This window comes from Balaenoptera ricei, chromosome 20 (genome assembly GCF_028023285.1).
Source record: "Balaenoptera ricei isolate mBalRic1 chromosome 20, mBalRic1.hap2, whole genome shotgun sequence".
NCBI classification, from domain to species: Eukaryota; Metazoa; Chordata; class Mammalia; order Artiodactyla; family Balaenopteridae; genus Balaenoptera; species Balaenoptera ricei.
The window spans coordinates 12,348,552-12,364,950 of record NC_082658.1 but is presented as its reverse complement, the minus strand read 5'-3'; the positions used below and the strand labels follow the sequence as shown (position 1 = coordinate 12,364,950).

The following is a 16,399-nucleotide window of genomic DNA, read 5'->3' as shown; positions in this document are numbered from 1 at the left end:
TGGGGCACCACCAGCCACCACTCACACCCTCAGTGGTTCCAGCTCCAATTCACCTGTATGATGGGGCAACAAGGAGAAGTCTAGAAGGAGCAAGCCAGCACGGGCCGTCCACGGCTGCTCCCTTCTCACGGGGAGGGCCTGGGCCCAGCCGGCCCCTCTCCTCCAGCCCAGCTCTCCACCCAGGGTGAGCACAGAGCTCTTTATTGTTGGAGGACACATGTCTTCTCTAACTCAGACACACTGACACACACGGGGACACACGGGCATGCATTCACAGAACAGCTTCCCCGCCACACCCCCTGCCCCACCCCTCGGCACAGAGCAGGTGCCCCTCAGACCACCACACTGGGGAACATGTGGACAGCGGGGCGCTGTCTGGCTCCCACGCTCTCGCCTCCATTGGGCATCGGTTCTGGATTGTCCAGTGATGCCCTCTCTGGGCACCTGAGTCCAGTGACAGCTGGTGTTCCAGGGGGCTTCAGAAGGGGTTCTCAGCCAATCCAGGGAGGCCGCCAGCCAAGTGGGTCTCCGCAGAGGGGTCCTGGCTAGTCCTGTTGCTGCCACCGCCCCTCGAGAGCAGCAGCTTCTCACTGGGGGGGCCACCAGTGGGCCTGGCCGTGTGGCTGCCGACATGGCGCTCCTCCTGCAGTGCTTTGCCCTCGCGCCAGCGGTGCCAGCGCCGCAGCAACTCCGACTGCACCTGGGGTGGGCAGGCGGGTCGGGCCAGTCCCAGGGCCTGCCCATGCCACCCTCTCAGGATTCCCCAACCCCTTGGCCCTGGGTGTGGAGCCAGGCAGGCTCTGTCACCACAGAACGCTGGGGTCTGGGAACACCTGGGGGCCCCCTCACCCTCAGGTGCACTCCCTGAGGACGGGCTGAGGCGGACCCATCTCAGCAGGCCTGACACCCCGTGTCCTGGAAACTGAGCCCAGTAAGTGCAGGTGGACACGAAGGGCTCACACCCCTGAGGGGTGGGGCCAGGGTGTCTACACTCCCCCTGACCCCAACCCCAGGGCTGGTTCCAGACCCACTCCCCCACCTACCTCCTTGTTGAGGAAACAGTAGAGAACAGCCACCAGCAGGCCCTGGAGAGATGTGGGAGGTCAGGGCTGCACCCAGGCTGGCCTGGGGGTTGGGCGGTTGCTTAAGGGGCGGGCAGGCACCTGGAAGGAGCTGAGGAAGAGGTCGAAGAAGAGCTTGGCGGAGCGCAGGGTGCCCTGGGCATGCTCGTCGGTCACAAAGGCAAACACCACCTCGTGGACCCCCAACAGGGGGATGAGGGTCAGCGTGGATTTGGCCAGCCTGCGGGGGCAGAGACTGAGCCACCGGCCCAGCATGCCCCCCGGGGCTCTGGTGCCCCCACCCCCACCTACACTCCCTCTGGCCCCCGGGGGTGTGCAGGTCCGCAAGCCGCCTGGCGCCCTCCCACTCCCAACGCCCACACCCACCGGAATTTGTAGTCAGTATAGCGCATCTGATGGGCTCGCAGCTTGGCCACCAGGAGGTGAAGGATGCGGATGAAGATGAAGAAGTTGATCTGTGTGTGTGTGGGACACAGCTCAGGGCAGCTCCTGGCCCCCACCTGTCCCTCCTGGAGGTGGGCCTGGCAGCCAGGCAGACCCTGGCTCCTGGGGCCCTGGGGCTGTGGGCACCCAGTCAAGGATGGACAGCCTGGCCCAAGGCCCAGGGCGCCAGCCAGTGTCCTGGGTGAGTGCCAGGCCTCCCTCCCTGTCCACCCAGGCAGGATGCTGTCCGTCTCCTCGGGCTGCTGCAGGCTGATGAGGAAGGAAGGGGCTGGCGGGCCAAGTTCAGCAGCCTCCCGGCCCTCCCTGCGGTGCCAGCAGGTGCCTCATTTCCTCACCAGGATGGCCAGGAAGACGGGGAAGCGCAGGATCCACCAGAAGCCCATGTTGTCATTACTGGTCCAGCACCTGCAGGGTGGGGCCTGCTCATGTCCTGGCAGCCTCACAGACCCCCGCCCCCTGATTCCTTGGGATCTAATTAGTGCCTCAGGAAAAAAAGGGAGATAATTACCAATGACCTCCACCCCCGGGGAACCAGGTTTGCTTAGTGCCCCCCACTGCCTCTGGCCAGAGACCCCTGAGCCACTCCCACACTCTGAGCCACATGGCCATTCCCCACGGGGCCAGCCTAGCACCTCCCAGCCAGGAGAGGTGAACCCCCCTGCTGGCCCACCCTCCAGTCAGATACTCACTGGATGTTCTCAAACAGACACTTGACCACCACCCAGGGGGTGACGAACAGCATGGGGGCACCTGTGGGGGAGAACAGCTGTGGTCCCGTGGCCCCAGCCAGCCCGCCGGCCCCCCGCACACCGGCCCACTCACCCCAGCCGATGCCCAGGTAGAGGGGGAAGCAGCTCCTTTCAGGGATGGTGGCGAAGCCCAGCAGGCTGTGCAAGTACACGCCCTCCACCAGCAGCCAGCAGTAGTTGGCCACGACGCCGTACTGCATGAACACCGCGGCCACCCGGCAGCCGGCCACTGCCTGGCCGCGGGGGGCAGCATGAGTGTGGGCCTCCCAGTTGCCTGCCACCCAGGGCCCAGAGGCCAAGAGGCCGGATCTGGGAGCTCACCCCGTCACTCAGCCAGATGCTCACGCTGAGGTCGTCCCCAATCCTCTGGCTGTAGCGGGTCTTGAGCAGCGTGTCGATGACCAGCACAGAGCTGGCCTTGAGCACAAAGGACGCGAACAGGTTCACGTGGATGTAGTTTCGGGTGCAGTGCAGCTTGCTGTGGGGACAGCGAGTCAGTCCCCGCCCACCCTGCCCACTGGGGCCCCCCATGAGCAGGGCGGTGGGCATACCTGAGGCCTAGCAGGATGGCCAGGGCTAGGAGCAGGGCCCCCAGGGACAGGGAGTAGCCCACGGTGTACATCACCTGGAAGCTGCTGTACATCTTGGCCACCTCCTTCTGCAAATCGCAGTGGCCAGTCAGGGCTGGAGAGGGCCATCTCGCCCCTCCCCACAAGCCCCCACTGCACCTGCCGTGGGCTGACCTGGACCTCAAGCTCCTTGTCGTCCATCTGGCACTGGGAGGCATTTCGCCATGGCTGCCCCCGCGGCCCACGTACCCACTGCCCATCAGGCCCACATCTCTTGAAGACGAGGCGGTGCTGCACTGCGGGGGCAGGCTCTGGTCAGCGCCCCACCCCTGGGCTGAGCCCCCTCTGCCAACCCCCCACATCCCTGCTGTGGTTACCTTTGTGGTGCCAGGGCAGGTACCAGGGGCAGGAGATGTTGGCTGTGGTGTTGGGAGGGGTGTCCGGCCAGCAGGAATATTTGTCAAAGGTTCTATTACAGACCAGCTCTGCAGAGGCGGGGACAGGGTTGCTCCTCAGCAGGGCCTGGCCCGCATAGCCCCCTGTTGCACGCTCTCTGCGCCCCAGGAAGCAGCCTCCCAGGTCTCCCTGACCATCCTGCCTGTCCTGACGCCCCTGTCCAGCCTGGTCCTGAGCTCCAGCTCTGCCCGGCCACCTCCCCTCAGATACTCCACATCTCCACCCAGGGTCTTCCGTCTTCCTAGTGCCCTTCTAGCAGCACTTCCATCTCTGGAGGCTGAACCCCAATTCTTTTGGCATCCTTCTGGGCCCAGCACCAGCCCCCTCCCTCCCCCAAACAATGGCTTGGCCTCCCAGGCAGCTCCTCCTGCCCCAATCTCTCTCTTTGCACCTGAGTGATCTTCAGAACTTGTCCAGAACGCTGTACCCCAGTCTGCCTGAGCCCTCCAAATAATGGCCCATCTCCTTCCCCCTCACCAGGCCTGGTGCCCTCTGTCTGGCCCTCTCGGTCCACCTCCCCCACACACTGTCTGCCTCCTGGGCCACGAGGCTTTGCTCCATGGGAGGAAAGACGGTGTCCAGGCCCTGGGCCTGCAGGGTGCCCAGCAGCAGGGGAGGGTCACGAAACACCCCAGTTCTGGGGCAGTTCTACCATTTCTTAAATGTCCTGGTCTGTGGCCCTGGGCTAGTCACCAGCTTCTCTATGGCTCAATTTCCTCACCTGTAAATGGTGGGTGGGGTTGGGGGGACAGGACTCAGGCCGAAGGCGGGGCTCACCAGTTGGGGGGGGCAGAAGGCTCAGGTTGTGGAGACACTGGTCGCCATAGAGCTTCCACTTCTCAAACAGGAAGTCCATCACCTGAGCGGAGGGGGCCTGCGGCTGGGGGTACAGATGGACGGACAGAGGGGACAGACTGGCGTCAGCATGAGGGGCAGGCAGGCTGGTGGGACGGGGGCACTGGCAGCAGCGCTCACCTGGCAGGCCAGCAGCAGAAGCAGGAGGAGGTGCGGGCAGCGTGGCAGGATGGGGGGCATGCCTCTGGGCAGCTGCCCCCCACATCTGGCTGGGGTTGCACAGCTGGGGCAAAGAGGTCCTCGTGGGTGCACTCTCCTCTGGGGGCTGCTGAGTATCAGAGCAGCAGGGTCTGTGCAGGGACACCCAGGAGTGAAGAGGCCCAGCTGGTCTCCGTTGTGATCAGCAGGGTGTCCTGCTCCCCTAAAACCATCCCTCTGAGTCTCCGAATCCTACTGACGAAGTGGGAGCTGGGAGGGAGGGGATGCCAGAAGTGGTCACTCTGCCAGTGGCAGGTTGGGGGTCTGGCCCTGCGCCTGGGGGTTCTTCCCAGGGTCCTGGGGGCTGCTCCATCTCACAGCCCGTGGCTGTCTGTGTGGAGGCTCAGACAGTCCCAGAGCCCCTCTCCTACATGTTGGTTAAGCGGCCCCAGTCCTGCCTGGTACCAAAGATGTCAGAGGAGGGAGCAGCCTCCCTAGCTGCCCAACTCCTCCCTTCGGCCCTTGCTATTTTTCCCACCTATTCTTAGCTCCTGGGAAAGTCAGCATGGCAGGCTGGGGCAGGGTACCAGGACCATCCATCACTTGGTCCCCAGGGGCATGGTTATCGAGGTGGCCCTGGGCCAGCTCCCAGACTTGGCAGGGGCCAGGAGTGCCAAGCATATGCTTAGGGTGGTCCCTGTCACACCCATGCCCCCTTGCCCAGGACTGGGGTGTCTAGGTGCTCCACTGGGCCCCGCCCAAGACTCCAGCCGGGCTTCCTGGGTCCCATGGGCCACAGCACGCAGGCAGCTGCAGCACATTCCTTTGAGATTAGCACTGCCAGCTGCCGGGGGCTCAGACACAGGACCCCTGCCCTCGTGGTGCCTGCAGGGGGGACCTGAGGTGCCTGGTCCTGTCCGGATCCTGCATTTGGGGCATCAGCAGCCCCGTAAGTCATGGTGTCACTGCTTCCAGAGTCCATCTTCTGATCCACTGATTCCACAAGGGCAGTAGGGAGGGGCTTCCCTTGGGGCCTAGGGGTGGGGCCCCTAGGAACTACTCATGCAAGCCCCCTTAGGGCTGTGGATGGCATCCTGCCACAGAGTGAGCATGTGATGGACCGATGGATGGACAGATGGATGAAACTGGCTGGCTCGAAGGCAGTGCCTGGGAGAAGCCAGGGAGAAGGTGGGGTCCAGGAGGGATGCAGGCTGTGACTGAAGGTGGAGGGCTCCTGAACAACCCTGAATCTCAGCCTCCTCCCATCAGAGTCCAGATGGGGCCTCATGGGGCCAACTCACGTGGGCTCCTCTGTGATTCACTCCTCACCCCTAACGGGACCCTGAGATGCCACCACATGGGGTGGGCACCTGGACCATAGCCTGCTGTGGGGCTCCTCACCCTGGCCCTTGGGCCACAGCGCGGGTCAGGGCTGGTGAGGCACGGCCCAGTAGTCGCTGGTCCCCAGGCCCTGGTCCAGGTGAGGAGCCAAGGCTTAGGGCTGCGGTGGAGGAGCCAGAGCGGAGGGCCTTCTCAGGGGAGTAGCCCCCAGGCAGGTGGAGGACAAGGGACAATTCAGGTGTCCCCAGCCCAAGGGGCCTTATCTCCTGATTCTTATCAAACAGCCCGGTCTTCTGCCCTGCCCTTGCCCACCGAGGCCATGGAGCCAGGTGGGTGAGGAGCACCGTGCCCAGCTGCTGGAGGAGGGGAGGTGGCTGGGAAGGCTCAGGGAGACAGAGGCAGCCTGAATGGCTAGAGGCTCTGGGGGCAGGGCAAGGGGAGAGTGACAAGGGATGGCTGGGGTGGAGTAGACAGTGGAGATGCAGGCAGGGAACATGGGGAGGAAGGATACTGCCCCCTGCCCAGAGGCCCTGCGGCCGGTGGTGAAGGGAGGATGAAGCTGCGGGGATAGTCCAGTGAGGAGCTCCAAGGCAAAACGTCAGCCCCTCAGAGTCCAGCTGGGGTGTGGTGGCCAGGCTGTGCCTCAACTTTCCCATCTGAAAAGTGGGAGTTCACCTTGCTGACCTCCTAGGGCTGTTAGGAGAACCCAGGGTAAGCGGGGCCACACCCAGGCAGCCTGCCTTCCAGCTAGGGGTCAGTTAGTCTGGGAACCACAGAGAGAAGCTGAGCCCCGGGGTAGAGGGGAGAGAGGGATGGGCTGCCCTGGGGCCCCTTCTTCACTGCCCCTCCAATGGCAGCCAGAGCAGAGGAATAGGGAGGCCTTTCCATAACACCTACTCCCATCCCTGGTCTGGTATGTGGGGTTGGGAATCCTTGAAGATTCACCCCACACAGTTCAGCACCTACAGATCACAGGCTGGTACCGCAGCTCAGAGCACCTGTGGCCCCACGTCCCTAGGGATCAGGGCCTCAGCACCCCCCCCACACACCAGTACAAGAGGCAGAGAATGATACCTCTCACTAAGTCTCTGATATAAACACAAGAAGGGGCAGAAGTGGATGAGGCTCCCATGCCTGTTGGGGGAGTACGGGCAAGATATCTAGACACTTCTCTGAATGAGGACTGGGCAGAGTCTGGGGCTGTGGAACGACTTTCAGCTGTGCAAGGCTGAGGTTCTGAGGTCCCTGCCCTGAGCACCCAGGTGTGAGGCTGCCGCCACAGGAGAGGGTGACATTGCAAGGCCCAGTTCTGGTCCCGGGACCAAGGGTAAATAATTTAACTTCTCAGAGCCTCGGTTTCCCTACTTGAAAAGTCGCTGCCTCCTCAACACCGTGGAGGACAATGAGATTTGCCACTTGAAGGGAAGGACAGATTATCACGTGCAGGCCCCGCCCTTCCGTGGGGGACACTGCAACCCCAGAGGCAGCCTGCCAGCCCCAGGGATAAATATTTGTTGAATGAATGAGGACTGAGACTGGGACGCGGAGGTGCCGCTCCAAGCCTCCCATTGGCCTTGGCGTCAGTGCTGCTGTTTTCCACCTTATTACCCTCCTGGCACGGCACGGGAGCCGGTGGAGGCGGGGGACTACCGGCCAGGGACCAAGCCTTCTCCCTTCATGGACCAGGAGGCTTCGCTTCCTCTCTGGCCCTGGACTGCACCTGCCCAGCACAGATAGCTCAGGATCAGAGACTCTGGCGGAGTGGGAAGGAGGGCCAGCTTTCCCCCGGCCCCAGCTCACCCACTCCTCTCTTTCCCAGCCCCCTCTTTCCACCACGGGCTGACTGGCCCGTGTTCTGTCTGTCTCCCCGCCTGGTAGAACGCACCACTCCTGGGTGCTCAAAGCTCAGCTGTTTCCCCAGTTTCCCCTGGGGATGCCCCAGGACTCCCAGACCTGCAGCTGGGGGAGGGCCCCCCAGGATGGGTGGATCTCCATGGAGGAGAGTGGGGCGCTGGTCACCCCAGCTCCTCCCAGGATCTGAATGGGTGTGGTTGAGGCCTGCCAGCCTCTGATGGGTATGGGGGTGGGGGGTGTTTGTGAAACCAGAGCAAGTAGCGGAAGGTCATGGCCCCAGGGCAGGATCGGGGCCACAGGTTGTTGACAAAGCCTGATTCCTCCGTCCTCCTCCCACTCCGTGGGGGTAGGGCGGGCCTGGATGTGGGCCAGGGTGCTACTCCCCCACCAACCCTCATCCCCCAGCACAGAAGGGCCGAAAACAGCCCAGACAGGTCCTCGGAGGATGCGGGCGCCCAGACCTCAGGAGTCAGTCCGTTTCTGGTGGGGGCAGAAATCCTGCGGCCCAGAAGTGTGAGTGGGGGCCGCCGGAGAGGAAGGAGCAGGCAGGGCAGTGACCTGCCCTCCCTGCGGATCAAAGTGACAAGTGTAGGCTCCGCGGATGACGCCCCTCGGCCCCTCCGGGGAAACCCGGGTAACCAAGATACTGCTGGGGAGCTTTGGGAAGCAGGGACCCGCTGGAGGGAAGCAGGGCTGCCCCCCGCGCCTCTGGGGGTCTCCGAGGTTCTGTGTATGCGCAGGGCGGGGGGGGGGCGGGGAAGCGGGGGTGCTGGAGGGAGGAGTCGGGAGCGGAGAGGGGCAGCAGGACAGCGCGCCTGGCGCTCACAGACACCCCACCCTTTTCCCCGAGACGCGCTCCCCAGGGAGGAGAGGACGGGGGAAGCGCTGAGACCCCCAACCCTCTCGATAGTGCGGAACCAGGTTGACCGTACGAGCTGGAAGGGCGCATCCTGGGGTTGGGAACGGGGTGTCCGACGGGGATGAGGACGGCGACACCCGGGGCCCGAGACCGCCCACCTAAGATAGGGGTCCGCGCCGGCCAGTCCCGCGCTCCCGCCTTCGGCCCCTGGCCGGGAACGTGTCCTCGAGCCTGGCCCAGGTGCTCACCGCGCGCCGCTCCGGCCGCTCCGCGATCCCCGCAGTCCTCCGCGCGCACGGGTCAGGGGCCGGCCGCCGCTCGTCTCCACGGCGCTGCCAGATCAGGGTCGGCGCCGGCTCCGCGCCCGCGCCCCGCGCCAGCCGCGAGCAAACTTTCCGGCGGCTACGCTCGGCGGCGGCGGCGGAGGGAGAGGAGGAGGGGGCGGGGGCGGAGGCGGGGGCGGGAGCTGCCCGAGGGTCCCCGCCCGCGCCTCCGCCCTCCTGCCGCGCCTCGGGGAGCAACTGCGGGCCCGGGAGCCCCTGCCCGCAGACCCCTCCCCGCGCACCTGTGCCCGACTCCTGCCTTGCGGACTCCTACCCCACGGGGCCCTCCCCGCGGACCCCGCCCCGCAGAACCCCCAACCCAGAGCTCACTCGGCAGACCCCCGCCCGGGCGACCCGGACCGGCAGACGGCAGCTCCCCGCGGGGACAGCAGCGGTGGATAGACAGGTGCGGTGTGTGGCGGGCGCGCGGCCGGGGGTGGGGGCTGTGACTCCACGCCCCTTCCTCTCGTCTCCTCCGCGTTCCCGGGCCCTCACAGCTTCTTTCCCGGGTACTGATTGCCGGAAGGACTGACCCCCGACTTGCCCCGCACCGTGGCTCCTAGGCGACCCTCCCACCGCGCCTAGAGCAGGCTGGACTGGAGTGGGGAAGGGCGGCCCCTGGGGTGCCTCTTTAAGCCCAAGGGTCCCGTGCCATCTCCCTTAAGCACCCTCCAGCACAGTTCATCCAACAGCACAACCCCTCCCTCCAGGCCCCCCCCCACACACCCCAGCAGTCAGCCCCCAGTGACCGCAGGGTCACCAAACCCCATGGACACTTTGGGGCCTCATCTTTCCTGGCCTTTCAGTATCTGGGGACATTGATGGTCATGCCCTCCTTCTGGAAGGTTCTCCCATGGTTCTGGCTTCCAGGCTGGCGTTCCCACCTCCTTCTCTCTGCATTCCCCTCCACTTTCCCTTGGACAGTTCCTAATGTTCCCACTGCCAGAAGCCCAGGACCCCACCAGGACCCCTCTCCCCTGACCCGCTCCCATCTCCTGAATGTACTTCCTCTGCCCACTCACCTGCTGGACTCCTGGCAGGGATCCTGAGGTCTCCAGTGCATCACCAAATCCTGATTCTCCCTCTCGCATTTCTCTGGAATCTGTCTGGGCTGCCTCTCCACTGTCAGCCACTGTCTGGCCACCATCACCCTGGGACGCCCTCCCTGGCCCACTGGGTCAGCTCTTTTGTTAGATGCTGTCCTTTGTCTTTGGGGCCCTTCTCCCTACTTCTGTTTTGGGGGACATTGGAACCCGTGGTTCTCCCCTACCCATGGCTCCCCCCTCCCTCCAGCCCCCAGAGCAGAGCTGAAGCTGGTCCCAGCACCCTGTGACGTACCCACAGGTAGCTGGTGCTTGGTAACCTGGCCTCCACACACCTGCCCTGCCACTGTCTGAAGGCTCAGGAGGAGGGGCAATGCTGGGGGTGCCCTCCAGACCCCCATTCTTACCAGCCCACCTAGAACCCTGTCCCCAGAGCAGCCTGTTTTGATTCAGGCAGTGGCCAGAAGGCAAAGGTCAGAAACAAAGGTCAGAAAGTCTGGCTCTGCTTGCATAGGGCTGAATGTGCAAGTGCTGGATGCAGGTGCTGGGGGAGGGAAGCTTTCCGAGATCGGTGCCCCCAAACCCCAACCCCCCATCCTCCTCTCCCCTTCCCTTGCACCCCTCTTCCAGCTCTCCTCCCACTTCTCTTGGGGCAGGGCACTCGTATGGGCAACAGAGATCTGCGTAGGTGCCCCCTACTCTCCCTACAGCTGTGAACTTGGGATCTTGCTTGTGATCTTGGTGGGTTCCTGCCTGTGAGCAGGGTCACTGGCACCACTCTGGGTGGCTGTGAGGCTCAGGGGAGAAGCTACAGGTTCTTCCTGGAGGTGGGATAAATCTGAGGAGCTGGGAAGGTCATCCCTGCTGTGTGACCTTCAGAGAGGCCCTTCCCTCTCTGGAACTTATTTTCCTGAGGAAATTCTGGTTGGGTGGAGGCCCAGCAGTCTGGGGGAGGGGCTGGGTGGCCCGAGTTGGGTTCTAGCAGGAAGAGATGTGAAAGAATAAATGTAGAGTTTATTCATAAATGTATGAAATGGGGGGGGGGCATACCTGAAATGTGTGGACACAGTGGGGAGCAGAAGAGGGAGGGAGAGGGAGGAGAAGGGGGAGGGTGTGCCTTCCTGGGCTGGGCCACCTTTATTTACATAACTGAATTCATAAGACATAAATAGAGCAGAAACTGGGAATGAAGGGGGCTGGGCCTTCCCACGGAGCATTGGAGGCCTGGGGAGTGAGGAAGGGATCTGTCCATCACTGAGTCCCTGAGGGTCCCGATGGGGGTGGCACCCTGGAGGTGTGCTGGCTCCTGTGTGCCAGGGCAGGCTGGGTTTGGGGGCTGCCCTCCACAGCCACAGGAGTCCTGTTCCGTCTGTCTGCGCTGTGGGCTCTGGAGAGTACACCAGCAGGCCTCAATTCAGGCATTTGGCTGAGTGTTATGAACTGGTACTGCCCACAAAGCCTGGCAGGGAGAACCAGACACCCCAGCATCGAGTTCTGGGTGGGAGATGATGATAAGTGGCCAAGAAAGAGGTGGCCAGACTGGGTGGTGCTGGGCAGAAACCCAAGGCAGAGGGACCCCCCAGCGCATCAGGACCCAGAAAATGTGGAGCTGCAGGAAAGGATGCAGGGGGAAAAGAGATGGTGCCCCCAGACAGAGCTGCTGTTAATGTTGCAGGGTGGTTCCTTTCAGGTCTCTTTACTGTTGCTTTTTACAATTAATTAAATTAATTAATTGGTTTTGGCTGCGTTGGGTCTTCGTTGCTTTTTTAAAATAATTAATTAATTGTTTTTGGCTGCGTTGGGTCTTCGTTGCTGCGTGCAGGCTTTCTCAAGTTGCAGTGAGTGGGGGCTACTCTTCGTTGTGGTGCACGGGCTTCTTATTTCGGTGGCTTCTCTTGTTGTGGAGCACAGGCTCTAGGTGCGAGGGCTTCAGTAGTTGTGGCACACGGGCTCAGTAGTTGTGGCGCATGGGCTTATTTGCTCCTCGGCATGTGGGATCTTCCCGGACCAGGGCTCGAACCCGTGTGCCCTGCACTGGCAGGCAGATTCTTTTTTTTTTTTTTTTTAATTCATTTATTTAGTTTGTGGCTGCATTGGGTCTTCGCTGCTGCATACAGGTTTTCTCTAGTTGCTGAGAGCTGGGGCTATTCTTTGTTGCGGTGCACGGGCTTCTCATTGCGGTAGCTTCTCTTGTTGCGGAGCACGGGCTCTAGGCGCACGGGCTGCAGTAGTTGTGGCTTGCGGGCTCTAGAGCGCAGGCTCAGTAGTTGTGGCACACGGGCTTAGTTGCTCCGCAGCCTGTGGGATCTTCCCGGACCAAGGCTCGAACCTGTGTCCCCTGCGTTGGCAGGTGGATTCTTAACCACTGTGCCACCAGGGAAGCCCGGCAGGCAGATTCTTAACCACTGTGCCACCAGGGAAGTCCCCTACTGTTGCTTTTGATAGAGTTTTGTATCCAGCTTTCCCAGCATAGCTGGTAACATAAGCATTTCCTCATCTTAATAAGAGGTTTTCTCAACACCATGGTACTTGGGCACTTAGTATTCTATTGTGTGGATCTATCAGACTTTACTCAACCATTCACAGGCTATAGGAATCAGAAAAGGGAACAACCCAAAGCCCCAGCGAATGGGCACTAAGCTGCATCCTGGTGCCTCGCTCAGACATTCTTGAGAGACTGAGAACCAATGGAAAAGAGGACACTGGATGAAACAGAGCTAATGCAGAGACGAGAAGAAAACTTTAGGTGATCATCCTCAGATAGGAAAAGACAAGGCACCCCTGCGACTAGGACAGGGCACTTTGGAAAACAGGCAGAGAACAAGAAAGAGTCCTTGTGAAATTAAAAAAAAAATCTAAAAACTTAAAAATTTAATAGAAGGATTGAAAGAATGAGTTGAGGAAATCTCACTGAAGAAAGAACAAAAATCTGAGAAACAGAAACTAGGAAAGAGAAGATAAGAGATGGTGGAGGATCTGTGCAGAAAGTCTAGCACTTGAGGGACAGAGTTTCCAAAATGAGATCAGAGGAGGAGGAGACAACTGTGAACAGATAATAAAAAGCTCTTCCCAGAACCTCTGAAGTGGAAAAGCCGCCAAGTGACCAGCACAATAAAAACAGCAAACCAGCTAACGGATTCAAAAACTCCACCACGTTGCATCATCATGAAGTTTCAAAGTCATCAGAATAAAGAGAAGATATTGAAAGTTTCTAGAGTGTGAACGTAGGTCTCCCGGAGAGGGCACTGCTCAGCGTGGCATAAGACCTGTCGCCAGCAGCCAAGAGAGCCACGTTCCCAGGGACAGGACTTCTCACCTCACATCCTCTCTCTAGGCCCACCATCCTCCAGGTCGTGCTGCAGGTGCTAGGGCAGAATAGGACATTTCCAGACACCAGAGGACTCTTACTTCCCACGCAGCTCTTCTTAAGAAGCTCCGAGGTTGAGCCACCCAGCATGGAGCGGGGTGCCATGCCAGTCAAGAAGACACTGGATTTTGAAGGCTTAGTACAAAAACAGAACATAAAGTATCATGAATTGTGTGTGCTGGTCACATGTTGAAGGGATCCTCTTCCTGACAGATTGGTTTAAATAAAAGGTATTACTAAAGTTAATTTCACCTGTTCCTTTCCCTTTTTTAAAAAAATTTATGTATTTTATTTATTTATTTTTGGCAGCATTGGGTCTTCATTGCTGCACGCGAGCTTTCTCTAGTTGCGGCGAGCAGGGGCTACTCTTTGTTGCGGTGCACGGGCTTCTCACTGCGGTGGCTTCTCTTGTTGTGGAGCACGGGCTCTAGGCACGAGGGCTTCAGTAGTTGTGGCACATGGGCTCAGTAGTTGTGGCTCGCGGGCTCTAGAGCGCAGGCTCAGTAGTTGTGGCACACAGGCCTAGTTGCTCCGCGGCATGTGGGATCTTCCCGGGCCAGGGCTCAAACTCGTGTCCCCTGCATTGGCAGGTGGATTCTTACCCACTGTTCCACCAGAGAAGTCCTCTCTTTCCTTTTTAAATGTGGATACAAAATATTTGAAATGACTCATTGGTTCACAGTTGTGCTGCGTAATATTTCTGTTGGGCGGCGCCCTCTAAAAATGCCAAGAGACTGTAAAAAGAAGGAAATGTAATAATAGCCCCCATCCCCCCTTCCCCAGGCTGCCCACCGACCCTTCCACCAACAAAATTTACACAATTACGGTGTGAATGCAGATCATTATGCCTCTGGATTGAAGGGGGGCGGAAGGGGTCGGAAGCAGGTGGGAGGGCCCATCTCTGGTTGGGGTGCCAGGAAGTCGGGATAATGCTGACAGTGCAAATCAAGACTGATTCAAACATCGATTGAGCCCCTTCAATGTGACAGGCACTGTTCTGGATGCTGGGAGACGGAGGGCAGCTGACATCTTAGCAGAAGGAGGCAGACGATACACAACCCAACAGATGGGTGTATTCCTACTGCAATGTGAGGTTCTGATAAGGGCTGTGAAGAAACTACAGCAGGTGAGGAGATAGAGTGAAGAATGTGGCTACTGTAGATATTTTCTTCTTAAAGTCCCGGGTGTTCCCAGACCTTGCCCAACCCTCCCCCCAAAACTCCCACTGCCCTGAATTGGGTATTTCTCTCTCAGTTTTTCATACTTCTGTTACACGAATATAGAAATGATTCATGATATCCATGGCATGTTCTTATTTTTTCTTTTTTTATTGAAGTATAGTTGATTTACAATTCCATGGCATGTTCTTAAAGCACCAGGTCTGATATATCTGCTCTTCTGCTCAGCAATATGCTTTCGGGCTGCGTTTATGCTGACCGAGGTGGCTCTGGTTTGTTGATTTAAAAAAAATATTTTTTTTGAGGTATAGTTGGTTTACAATGTTGTGCTACTTTCAGGTGTACAGCAAAGTGATTCAGTTATATCTATATCTGTATTCTTTTTCAGATTCTTTTCCATTGTAGGTTATTACAAGATACTGAATATAGCTCCCTGTGCTATACAGTAGGTCCTCGTTGTTTATCTTTTTTATATATAGTATCTTTTCTATATGTAGTACTGTTGATCCCAAACTCCTAAATTTATCCCTTATCACCCTGATTCCTTGATTATTTAACTGCATGATATTCCAGCGTCCAGGGAAAACCCACCTGCTTTGTTCATGTTTCTGTTGGAGGACATTTGGCTTTCTTCCTCCCTGTCCCTCTTTTCCTTTCTTTTTTTGACCATGACAATAGAGCTGCAAGGAACATTGCGGGACAAGCCTTTGGTGCACGCAGGGGGCAGGGTCTCTCCCAGGGGTGGGGGGCTGTGAACTGCTGTGCTATCAGGGGGTGCACATCTTCACGTCTTCAGCCTCACTAGATATTGACCAATTGTTTTTGGAAATGATGAGCCCATTCACGGTCCCACCAGCAGGGTTTAAGAGTTCCCGTACATACACTCACTAACACCATATTTTATTTTCAAACACGCATATGTATTAATTTCATAGCATGTGTTAAAAGTCAGGTTTATTGAGGCATGATATACTCTTGAAAAATGTACAGTTGAATGAGTTTTGACAAATATATAGTCATGTAACCACCACAGTCAAGATATAGAACATTTTTGTTGCCCCCAAATTCCCTCAGGACCCCCTGTAGCCTGTTCTCCCCCCGCAGGCCCCTGGCCGTCACCCACCTGATTTCTCTGCCTATAGATCTGCCTTTCCAAGAATACATATAAATGGATTATGTAGACTTTTGTACCTGGCTTCTAACTTATTGCAAAGCTTCTGAGATCCATCCATGATGCAGCTTGTAATCATGGTTCCTTCTGTTTATTGCTGAGTCCTGCTCCACCGGATGGGTGGCCCGAGGTTTGGTTATTCGTCCAGTTGGTGGACATTTGGGTTGTTCCCAGTTTTTGGCATTGTGAATTCTGCTGCTGTGAATGGTTGTGTGCAGATCTTTGTGTGGACACGTGTTTTCCTTTCTCCTGAGGAAACACCTCGGAGTGGGACTGTGGTTCCCAGGCCCTTGACTAACTTTATAAGAAACTGCCAAGCTCTTGTTCTGAGAGGCTGCACCGTCCTGCGTCCCTCCTCCCCGCCCCGGCCCCTTGGCTCTCTCGGGATCTTCAGGATTTTGGGTTGTTGATTCTGATTTTTTAGCCATTCCACTGCGTATATAGTGGTATCTCATTGTGGTTTTGGTTTGCATTTCCCCAATAACTAATGATGGTCAACATCTCTTCATGTGATTCTTTGCTGTCTGTATGTCTTCTTTTATGAATCACCTGTTCAAATCTATTGCTGATTAAAAATTGGCTTTTTTAAAAATTACTTATACATTCGAATACAAGACCTTCACCAGATACATGTTTTGTAAATATTTTCTCCCGTTCAATGGCTTGCTCTCCTACTTTCTTTTTTGTTTTTATTTTATAAATTTATTTACTTATTTATATTTGGCTGCGGTGGGTCTTCGTTGCTGTGTGTGGGCTTTCTCTAGTTGGGGCGAGTGGGGGCTACTCATTGCAGTGCGCGGGCTTCTCACTGCGGTGGCTTCTCTTGTTGTGGAGCGCGGGCTCTAGGCACGCAGGCTCAGTAGTTGTGGCACGTGGGCTCAGTAGTTGTGGCTCATGGGCTCTAGAGCGCAGGCTCAGTAGTTGTGGTGCACGAGCTTAGTTGCTCCGTGGCATGTGGGATCTTCCTGGA

At 58.2% G+C, this 16,399-nt stretch overlaps 1 protein-coding gene across 6 annotated transcripts; it reads right to left on the bottom strand.

Moving 5' to 3' along the window:
* Positions 1-185: 185 nt before the first annotated feature.
* On the bottom strand, positions 186-9,111 carry GCGR (glucagon receptor). 6 transcript variants are annotated; one of them, XM_059908053.1, is made up of 14 exons: positions 9,001-9,111; positions 4,276-4,445; positions 4,078-4,180; positions 3,222-3,329; positions 3,019-3,140; positions 2,827-2,933; positions 2,597-2,753; positions 2,349-2,508; positions 2,216-2,276; positions 1,862-1,931; positions 1,449-1,537; positions 1,164-1,302; positions 1,044-1,085; positions 186-700 (listed from the first exon to the last, which is right to left on the bottom strand). In XM_059908053.1, exons 2-14 carry the CDS (start codon positions 4,333-4,335, stop codon positions 479-481), a joined length of 1,440 nt encoding a protein of 479 aa, XP_059764036.1. In that variant the 5' UTR covers positions 4,336-4,445; positions 9,001-9,111; the 3' UTR covers positions 186-478. The 6 variants fall into 6 exon arrangements, with proteins under 6 accessions (XP_059764036.1, XP_059764032.1, XP_059764031.1 ...); XM_059908049.1 differs by lacking the exon at positions 9,001-9,111 and adding an exon at positions 8,596-8,775 and having other exon boundaries at positions 4,276-4,563; XM_059908048.1 differs by lacking the exon at positions 9,001-9,111 and adding an exon at positions 8,596-8,775.
* Positions 9,112-16,399: the final 7,288 nt, after the last annotated feature.